This window comes from Melanotaenia boesemani, chromosome 21 (genome assembly GCF_017639745.1).
Source record: "Melanotaenia boesemani isolate fMelBoe1 chromosome 21, fMelBoe1.pri, whole genome shotgun sequence".
Classification (NCBI taxonomy): domain Eukaryota; kingdom Metazoa; phylum Chordata; class Actinopteri; order Atheriniformes; family Melanotaeniidae; genus Melanotaenia; species Melanotaenia boesemani.
The window spans coordinates 28,906,230-28,917,123 of record NC_055702.1 but is presented as its reverse complement, the minus strand read 5'-3'; the positions used below and the strand labels follow the sequence as shown (position 1 = coordinate 28,917,123).

Here is a 10,894-nt window from a genome sequence, read left to right as displayed (position 1 = left end):
TGTTTCCTTTGATTTTCCTATTACTGATGACAGAAGAGGATGAAGATGAGGTGGAGGAGAAGTGGGTCAGTAGTTTGCTCACTGCTTCCTCGGTCTACATGTGGAAGTCATCCTCAGACATATTTTCTCTGGTGTGTTCATCAGTGTGTCTGACTGGCTGAAAAAGAAACTGATGAATTTTCTCAGTGAAAGTCAGTTTCTGGCTTTAATGTTGGTTTACGCTACCGGAACTTCTGTCCAAGGCTCAGAGAAGCAAAGTGATAGAGAAACTGTCTCTGTGGGGTCTGAGTGGGAGAGAAAGGTGCTCAGCACAATGGACAAGATATTTATGGCACATTATTACTTTTATTAATAATTTTGCCAACCCCCTTAATTTATCTTTTATTGTGTGGGTGCTTGTGGATACTGGAGTGGACTCGCCTGATTTAGGCAGAGATAGTAGCGCTGTTTTCCACCAGTAGATGGCAGTAGGAGTCTGCTATTGGGGGTGACCAGTCCTGTAATTTCTTCCTCATTTTTTCGAGCCCCATGGGGATGAGGACAGAAACTTTCACTTTCTGGACATAGAAAACATACAGTTGTAGAAAGGAGTGAAAATTCCCTAAATGATTTTATTTTAATTCAACACCAGTCTGTGTTCAGCCAAACACCCCACAGCTAGTCGTGTAAATACCAGACCACCAGAGTATAAGTAGCTTATAAAATGCCTACCCATTACTAAAACAATGAATTTACCATAATCACCTAAATTAACGTTGAAAAAAGATTTACATCATCACCACAATTGATACTAAGAGCAACATGTAAAAATTACGCACAAAGTATTTTGCATGTCATTTATCATGATACTTCATTATTATATAATTTACTTTCTTTTAAGTGATTTCAAAGTAGAACTTATTTTTATGTCTTTATCTATCTATCTATCTATCTATCTATCTATCTATCTATCTATCTATCTATCTATCTATCTATCTATCTATCTATCTATCTATCTATCTATCTATCTATCTATCTATAAAGAAAATTAGAAAATAGAAATCCCAAAATTAAAATAGAAAATCCCAAACAGGCAGCAGCTGTATCACATGCTGTCAATTAGCCAATCAGAGCCTCACAGCTACTCCTCAGCTATCCAATCAGGAAGTGAGATGAACTGAGTTTCCTGGTTGTTTCGGGCTGGTTGGACTCTGTTGTTTCCCCTCTCGACTCACATTTATAGCTTATCGCTTGTTTAGTGCTCCTCACGGTGCTTTTCTGCGATGGCCAGTTCATTTCCCAGCGTGTCCGAGCTGGAAGCGACCGCTCGGCGCGTGTACGGGCAGGTGTTCGGGGAGGAGCCTCCTCAGGTGGCCGTATGCGCCCCAGGAAGAGTCAACCTGATAGGGGAGCACACCGACTACAACCAGGGATTTGTGCTTCCAATGGTAACCCCACCAAACCATCACAGATACTTTGTTCTAGCGCAGGGATGTCAAACATACGGCCCGTGGGTCAAAACGGCCCACCAGAGGCTCCCCCCTGACCGGAGCTTCTGGTGGGCTGCTTGCCTGGAATTAAATGCTTGCTGGTTTTATAGGTCCATGCTGGTCTGGAAGCTGGAAGAAACCTGAAAATGAATGAATAAGTAAAATAAATCAAATATGTAATATGTAAAAAAAAAAGTTAAAACAAAAGTATATATATATATATATATACACACACGTGTAACAATGTGATGAAATCAATAAAATTAAATGACATAAATGTAATGTCCATAAATGTTTTCTAAAAGGATAGTTCACTAAATGCAAACATCTTGATGATGTACTTGTACTTCTTTGTACTAAAACAATGGAAAGATGTGGAGTTTTCATCATTTATAGGTTATTATGCTGCATTTTTGCTGGTCTGACCCACTGAGGACCAGATTGAGCTGAAAGTGAAGATGAGGTTGACATCCCTGCTGTTGCGTTTAAAACACACTCACGCTGTTAAATGGTTGAAGCAGAATATTAATGTTGAAACAAAATGCTCAACATGTGGAAAATAAGCCAGAACGTTTACCACACCATGTGTATTTTAAACTGGACTCATGTTTGGACATGTGTTTATGGGTCAGGCACTGCCCCTGGTCACCGTGGTGGTGGGGAGCCAAACCTCTGGCCCAGATGTTACCGTGGTAACAGCGACAGAGGATGCTGATGAGCCTCGAAGAGTGGACTTTAGCCTGCCCAGTGATGGAGCCCCTCTGTCTCCAGGGTTACCTCGGTGGGCAAACTATGTGAAGGGTGTTATACAGCACTACAAGGGTAACACACAACTCCCATCAGTATCCATAGCAACACTAACATTACCTGGAATCACGTGTAATAAAGTGGTGGTGTGAAAGGAAATGATTTACTGCTTCAGCTTATCAATGTCACAGATGTTGTGTTGTCATGGCGAGCTGGTTAAGTTAATGTGGAGCCTCTCTGGGTTTCCTGTGTTCCAGCTCCTCCTCTCCCAGCTTTCAGGGCGGTGGTCGCCAGCAGCGTCCCTCTGGGTGGGGGGCTGTCCAGCTCTGCCTCTCTGGAGGTGGCCTTCTACACCTTCCTCCAGCAGCTTAAACCAGGTTAGAGTCTCATGTTCCACCTACAAAATGTTTCCTGTAACAGGATGTAGTTAGATAAAAGAAGATGCATGTGACAATAATCAGTCTGGGTTGTGGTTTTTGTCCACCAATAATCAATTAATGAATGGATAATCTGTAGAATGAATTTATTTCTATCCAGTCCTGGGTTATAATTAGTAAAACTGCAGTTTATATCTGGATGTACAGTAGAGAAACTTTACAAACTTAAACAAATAGTATTCTTTTAATATTTATAGAGAATTTATATCATTCCCTCTCCTTTTATAATCTGACCTACAGGAAAGTACTGCTTGTAATAAATCAGGGGTGTCCTGCTCCGGTCCCAGAGGGCCACAGTCCTGCAGGTTTTCCATGTTTCCCTGCATCAACATGCCGGACTCAAACTAACGAGTCATTGTGCAGAATTTCATAGGCTGTTGGATCCATTTAATTTGAGTCGGGTGTGTTGGAGCAGGGAAACAGTGAAGACCTGCAGGACGGTAGATTTAATCCCAGCTTCCAGCCTCCCGGGTCGGCGGTTCTCATCATGGAACATCCTGACTTGGGAATATTTCCCACTCTTCCTCACAAACTGGTTCCAGATCGGTCAGATTGAGGATGTCTCTGGTTCCCAGCCTACAGATCTTCTTTGGCTTCTGGTTCTGGACCGATCCAGAACTTTCCAGTCTTTAGTTGACCTGGACGTCTGGTTAGGATCATCGTTGGGTGGAATGGTGAAATTCCTCCTCAGCTCCAGCTTTCTAGCCAACGCCTGAAGGTTCTGGTTCAGAGGTGAATCTGGTATCTGGACTTGTTCAGAACCCCCTCCATCCTGAGTGAAGCTCCAGTTCTCCCCAGCATGATGCTGCCCCCTCCATGCTTCCCTGTGGGTACTCTGGTTTTTCTTTTGGAATTATGTCCAGGAAGTCAAACCGGGTCTCTTCAGAGCAGAAGACATTTTCCAAAAAAGACTTTCAGAAATTTGATGGATTTTTCTTTGTCAGAAAAGTCTTCCATCTCCAACCCTCAAACCCTGGTCCAGACTGAGGGAGCATCCAGGAGATTGTTGAACTTCCAGAACTTCCTGCAGCTCCTTCAGTGTCTCTGCAACCTCCCTGTCAGTCTGGGGGGACGTCCAGGTCTTTGTAACGTCCCTGTTGTCCCATATTGTCTCCTCAGTGAGTTCCATGGTAGAGTAAGAGCTGTGGAGATGTTTCTGGACCTTCTCCTGACTGAGACCTTTCATCATGAACCAGGACTTTTGCTGCACCAGGAAGACGCTTGGACGATGGAGACTAGAAGCTGGGATTAAATCTACAGGTTTTGGTTTAAAACTACAACAGAAATGGATTCAGTTTCTTTGGAGACATGCAGTGTCCCATCAGAGGACACAATTCTGCTGTCTTGATTTTTCAATTTTAACTAAAACCAGTCAGGGTCTTCCACAGAACTAATTATTAGGTCTGATTATAGTTCTGCCCACTTCTGTATCCAGGCAACAGCGGTCGGTCATCCCTGGTCAGGAGGCTGCTGCTAACCTGGGCTGAAGCAACAGACCAGGAGCCTCATTTACCAAACTGTCTGCAGCAAAACAAACTACAGGCGCGCAAAAAGGAAATGCTGCACTTCGACTTTCAGATTTATAAAAGCGTGCAGACGCACGTCCTCCACTTGTTACCGTTTATAAACCAGAATCAACTCTTAAGCGGGTGCACGTGAGGGAGCGCCTTGCCCCGCCCACATGGTGGCTGTAAATGGTCCTGTGGACGCCTGTAATACATATTCATCATTTCATTTCACTATATTTGGTGTACGCTGGTTTTTGTACCTACGCCAGCTTTAGAAATGAAGCCCCTGGTGTTAGCAGAGATGCAGCAGGTGGTGTCACGGCCGGTGGGTGGAGACCAGGTGAGGGGTGAACAGGTGAGTAAATGCTCCCCTTAAAGGTTTATAGTTAACACCCAAGTCAGTAGAAGGTCTCAAGGGTTCCTCTGTGATTTTGAGGGGTGTGATCTCGCCGTGCATGTCAGGGTTGTTAGAGTGGGGATGGAAATTTCCTGGGAAAGACGAACAATCCCAGAATATGTAGGTGGAAACTCAGACCAAGTGTGTACCGTCATCTTTGCTCTCTTCTGCAGACTTTAGATTTAAGGTATTTATAAAGGGGTGCTGCATATAATGCAGATATGTAAAATTGTAGCTGTAGCTAGTTTCCACCAATAGTCTCCTGGCAGGTAGAAACACATCATTACAACAACAATAGAAGGAGACAAAAATACACAATAATAAAAGAAAAATATTCTCTGTACTTCCACAGATGATGGAGACAAAGTGTCCAAAGCTTTATCCTGTCAGCAGGCTGAACACACTCATGCTGGAGTACCCTGCGGCATCATGGATCAGTTTGTGTCGGTTCTCGGCTCAGAGGGACACGCCTTGCTGATCGACTGCAGGTACATCTCTGGAGGAATCCATGGAGAACAGATCAGTTAGACAGGTTTAGTAACATAGAGAGGATTAATTCTACCCCCCATCACCACCACTACACACACCAGTAATGTACATCATTATGATTGAATTCAGGTCCCTAGAGGCCACCCCGGTCCCTCTGACAGATCCAGGCCTGGTCATCCTCATCACCAACTCTAATGTGAGGCACTCCCTGACTGGCAGTGAGTACCCAACGAGACGGAGGCAGTGTGAAGAGGCTTCCTCTGTCCTGGGGAAGGACAGTCTCAGAGATGCTACCATCAGAGACTTGGAGGGTAATAACACAGTCATGCATGTGCTTTAACCTGGAAGAAGGTCCTCTGCTCAGAGGAGACATCACTGTCGTACAGTTTTTATTTTCTGTGTGTCACATCACCCAGGCCAGATGAATGAAACCAACCAGTAGTGCACCATTTATTTAGACACCACAGACATTTGAGCTGTCTCAGTTTAGTTTTCAGCTCTGACAACAAATACGTCAGACCAGTGAGGTCAGCTTTAACCTCTTCTTGACTCGACCCCCCCGCACAGGAGGCGGTCCAGTCCAGGATTTCTGTAGATGCTTGAATTCATTTTATTTACCTTACTGGCAGATTTATTAATCTAAAATGAGAAAATGAGCTAGAGGGTTAAACATTGTGTTTTTACACGACTTCTCTGTTCACTAATTTACACCAATCAATAAATCTTATCTTCTTCTCCTCTTGCTGAACATTTCAGAGGCGAAGGGAAGGCTGGCTGACGTTGTGTATCGACGAGCTCTCCATGTGGTGGAGGAGATCCAGAGGACTGTCAAAGCTGCTGAAGCTCTGCAGAAAGGAGCCTACAAGGAATTTGGGAAGCTGATGGTGGAGAGTCACAACTCTCTGAGGTACAGATGTGTGACGTACGTCAGGGTTGCAGGCAGGATGTGGGAGCTGTGTGGTAACCCAGCGTCCTTGTGACAGAGATCTGTACGAGGTGAGCTGCAGGGAGCTGGATGAGCTGGTCTCTGCAGCCATGGAGGTGGAAGGGGTGTTTGGCAGTCGGATGACAGGTGGAGGATTCGGGGGATGCACGGTGACTTTGCTGCAGGCCCACGCCATCGACAAGACCATACTTCACATACAGGTGATCACATGACCATCACTGGTCTCCACCTTCACACAGGTGTGAAGCTGCTGACGTCAGTTGTGTGAAAGTACCTGTTAATAGACTCTATGGGATGAGTCTGTTAACATTGCAGGACCCCATCGTTTTGTAAAGAGAGACTTTTGGAGTCTTTGTGAATATGTGAGTTGCTCCATCTGATTACGTCCCACATTGTTTGAATCTATATATTATATGTGGGAAGATCTGGTTCTCTTTCTAGAAAGATCTGAGCTCAGGGCGCAGCCGGCATATAAGAGTATTGGTCAATATTTGTTCCACAGTCCCTTCAACATGACCTGCAGTGTGTTGGCCCCTGATTGGCTGTTATATGTGTTGTTCGGAAGAACCTAATGATTACTTTCCTCATAAATTCTTCTGAGTCCTGAGGCCTTATTTATCAAGCTTGCGTAGGAACAAAAGTTGACTGTATTTGGTGTACGCCAAATACAGTCAACTTTTGGGATGAACCGGATTTTTTCAGAATGTGAGATCCTGATGGACCACAGTGCACATAGAGACGGTGTCCTGGTCTTCCAGGAAGGTGACCTGGGTCCTCAGTTATAAAGCTGGCGTAGGTACAATAACCGGCATACGCTAATTCAAGTCAACTTTTGGGATTTATTTAAACCAAACATGGCAGGAGAATGTTCCTACCTCCACCGTTCCGACCACCGTGTGCTGTGCTGTAGGACCTCTGCGATGGTCTCGGGTCTCTGCGATAGTCTTTGCCTCTGTGATGGTCTCGGGTCTCTGCGATGGTCTCAGCCTCTGCGATGGTCTCGGTATCTGCGATGGTCTCGGGCCTCTGCGATGGTCTCGGCCTCTGCGATGGTCGTGGGTCTCTGCGATGGTCTCGGCCTCTGCGATGGTCTCGGGTCTCTGCGATGGTCTCTGCGATGGTCTCGGGTCTCTGCGATGATCTCGGGTCTCTGCGATGGTCTCGGGTCTCTGCGATGGTCTCGGGTCTCTGCGATGGTCTCGGGAGGCTAGAGCTGCCCAGTCTCTGTCTGACCCCTTCACTGAGCCCAGTTTAACCTTGGGACACCCTACCAGGGTCTGATGTCCCAACTACACAGCCTTCAGGGTCATGGAGCGGCTCGAACTCCTCCCCAGTGATGTGCATAGATCTGGTGGAGGAGTTTATTAATGATTCATTCTTAATTAAATCCAAGGATTCTTGCAGTTAATATAAACCTGTTTATAAAAGTGCGACATTCTCAGCGGGATGACACCGTTAGCTTGGAACGCTATTTTTATATCAACAATCCACCTTCACGGACCGCTTTGCGTCTGGCTGTGCTAGTAAAGAACTCCTGCTCATGTTTATAGAAATGAGAAACTAACCTGTCTAAATAACTTTACACCGTGTCACTGTTTTCTCACCCAGCCAACATCAGTGCTGGTTTTCCTTATGTAAATTTTTATTTGAGGAACTATTTTTCTCAGTTTTGCTTTTTCTTACTTGGGAAGTTCCTGCTGGCTGGAATATCTCGATGATGTAAATGATAAGTGTTGTGAGGGCATAAAATGCATCTGCTGGTGTTCTGTCTCTTTAAGGGGGGGTCATTTTCAACAAACTGCTCGCCCCCCCCCATGTCTTGCTGGGAAGAGATCAGTGTGCATGGGCAGTGAATAAAGGAGACAGAGCCAGGATTGTCCAGATATTAGCATGCTGGTCCCATCTCTTCGGCCCTTTCTTCAGTCAGGCTGCTGTTGGCTGACGACATCCAGAATCTGACAGCAGATGCATCAGCAGAGTTGGGAACTTGACCCTGTAAATGAATGGGGATTACTTTATAACAGTGACACGTTTGCTTTGAGCAAGAGTGAGAAGAATACAGGAACAGAAGCCAGTGTCTATAAATCTTCAGCTTTTGACTCAGGCTTGGCAGATTTCCTGACATCCCTCCAAACTTGGCTGTCTCCTGGCAACTTCTGTGGCTTGCTGACTGTGAAAAGGACCGAGTCTGCCTGTGGGACAAAAGAAACACTTGAAAGTTTCCAGCATTTCTGAGCGGAGCAGAAAGATCCTCGTCCGTAACGACAGCGGTGGACGAGGCTTCGCAGGGCCAGGAGAAAGCTCCACGCCCAGCATGTTGAATCTCAACTCTCCTAATGACAACAGGAGCTCTCTCCAGGACCCTGTGTCGTTGAACGTTGGTGGAGAAATTTATACCACCACCCTGGACACTCTGACCCGCTGCCGAGACTCCATGTTGGGCGCGATGTTCACTGGACAGATGGCGGTTCTCAGGGACAGCAGAGGACATGTCTTCATCGACAGAGACGGTAAAGTCTTCAGGTATGTCCTGAACTACCTGCGCTCCTGCTCCTTGGACCTGCCGGATGGATTTTCTGAACTTTCACTGCTGCGCAGAGAGGCAGATTTCTTCCAGATACGGCCTCTGTTAGAGGAGATTGATCGTTATGAGGCATCGGTGGCCCTCGGCTGGAGAGGAGGGCCACAAGGAGCCATGATCATTGTTAACCTGGACTCCAAGGTATGTGTAGGAGGTTTGAGTTAGCTCAGACGGTCCTGTGGGGGAAACATGTCTTAGGGCTGAGTTTGTAGAGTTTATCTAAAACATTACTGGTTCAGGTGGAATTCTTATGGCTCCGTTATCAGATGTGTATTTAACCGTTGTGGGTTGTAATCTACTACCCTTTCAGGTGATTAGTGGACAAAAACGTTCTCTACCAGAAACTTCTGTAAAAAAAACAAAAACAAAACAAAAGCTACAAATACATATTTTTTCCACTTTTCTCAAATTGTTTAATAAACTTTATTCTTGAATCAAAAGAACCCAATATTTTATTGTTCAATTGATGTTAATCCTTGAAATTGCAATTTAAGTGCATGATATCACAGTTTTAGTTACTCTGAATGCATCGTTAGGGTTTTTGTGTCAGATATGAAATTTACTCACCTTTTAGATACTTAGAGGACAAAAACGTCATCTCCTTAAAACAACTCTAAAAACATTACACATTAAATTTGATCATATTTAACACTGTTTTCCTGTATATATAATGTAATTAATGTGGCGTTTAAAGAGTTGATTGAAAGATTTGAACAAAAATATTAATGAGTGAGGTTTTTATAGCAGTTAATGGGAGAGGAGTTTTTGTCCCCTAACAACCTGAAAGGGTGGTAAATTTGTCCTTTAAGGAAAAATAATGTTTCAAAGTACTTCAAGAAAAACACTTTATTACAAAAAAAAATCATCCAATATCCCCAAACAGGATGCAACCAGGAGGCCAAAAAATGGGGGAAAAATGAGCTGAAAGGACAAAAGCGCCCTGCTGACCTGCAGTGGTCTACCTCCTCATTCCCAGTGACTTCACATTTACTGTCATTGCAGTTTAACAGTAGAGAAACCGTAAACAATCATTTATTATCAGGCTGCTCTGTGTCTGCAGTTGGATCAATAATCAGTTCAGTCCCAGATTTCTCAGCAGCTCGTTTGGTTAGAAACTGAAACAGATTATTTCTGTGATATTGAACCAAGTTCACACCACAAGATGTTTATCACGCTTCATCCTTCTGTGATCTGCAGGGTTGGAGTGTAATCACACCACTCTGCTCTACAGCAGGACGGAAGCGCTCGTTCATCTTTCATTCCTTTTTATTCTAGTTACCAGTTAGCTGTTTTCCTCACCTGGTTGAAGTCTTTATATGTTAGCTGCTGGACTATCAGACATGACTGGTCCAGTCACAGTGAAACCACATTCAGGAGTTTCATTTTTGAAGTCTTCAGACATGGGAATGAATGACTGACTGACTGACTGACTGACTGACTGACTGACTGACTGACTGAACGAATGAATGACTGACTGACTGACTGACTGACTGACTGACTGAACGAATGAATGACTGAATGAATGAATGAAAGACAGAATGAATGAATGAATGAATGACACAATGAATGAATGAATGAATGAATGAAAGACAGAATGAATGAATATATGAATGACAGAATGAATGAATGAAAGACAGAATGAATGAATATATGAATGACAGAATGAATGTATGAATCACAGCATGAATGAATGACAGAAAGAATGAATGAATGACAGAATGAATGAATGAATGAATGAATGGCAGCATGAATGAATGAAAGAATGAATGAATGAATGACAGCATGAATATATGAATGACAGCATGAATGAATGACAGAAAGAATGAATGAATGACAGAATGAATGAATGAATGACAGCATGAATGAATGAATGACAGCATGAATGAATGAATGAATGACAGAATGAATATATGAATGACAGCATGAATGAATGACAGAAAGAATGAATGAATGACAGAATGAATGAATGAATGACAGCATGAATGAATGAATGACAGCATGAATGAATGAATGAATGACAGAATGAATATATGAATGACAGCATGAATGAATGACAGAAAGAATGAATGAATGAATGACAGAATGAATGAATGAATGACAGCATGAATGAATGAATGAATGACAGAAAGAATGAATGAATGAATGACAGAATGAATGAATGAATGACAGCATGAATGAATGAATGAATGACAGAATGAATATATGAATGACAGCATGAATGAATGAATGAATGACAGAATGAATATATGAATGACAGCATGAATGAATGAATGAATGAATGACAGAATGAATAAATGAATGACAGCATGAATGAATGAAT

At 43.6% G+C, this 10,894-nt stretch overlaps 2 protein-coding genes across 2 annotated transcripts in view; both read left to right on the top strand.

Annotated features, from left to right (window-relative positions):
* The first annotated feature begins 1,138 nt into the window (after positions 1–1,138).
* Positions 1,139–10,894, top strand: part of galk1 (galactokinase 1) — an 18,321-nt gene continuing 8,565 nt past the window's right edge. The window contains exons 1-7 of the mRNA XM_041974932.1: positions 1,139–1,427; positions 2,102–2,291; positions 2,474–2,593; positions 4,911–5,046; positions 5,177–5,358; positions 5,804–5,954; positions 6,031–6,193. Coding sequence (XP_041830866.1) covers positions 1,263–1,427; positions 2,102–2,291; positions 2,474–2,593; positions 4,911–5,046; positions 5,177–5,358; positions 5,804–5,954; positions 6,031–6,193 — 1,107 coding nt within the window. The 5' untranslated portion in view covers positions 1,139–1,262. The remainder of the gene's footprint in view (positions 1,428–2,101; positions 2,292–2,473; positions 2,594–4,910; positions 5,047–5,176; positions 5,359–5,803; positions 5,955–6,030; positions 6,194–10,894) is intronic.
* The window catches only part of LOC121633057 (BTB/POZ domain-containing protein KCTD21-like), a 9,832-nt gene continuing 6,023 nt past the window's right edge, over positions 7,086–10,894 (top strand). The window contains exon 1 of the mRNA XM_041974933.1: positions 7,086–8,715. Within this exon, the coding sequence (XP_041830867.1) occupies positions 8,308–8,715 (408 nt within the window). The 5' untranslated portion in view covers positions 7,086–8,307. The remainder of the gene's footprint in view (positions 8,716–10,894) is intronic.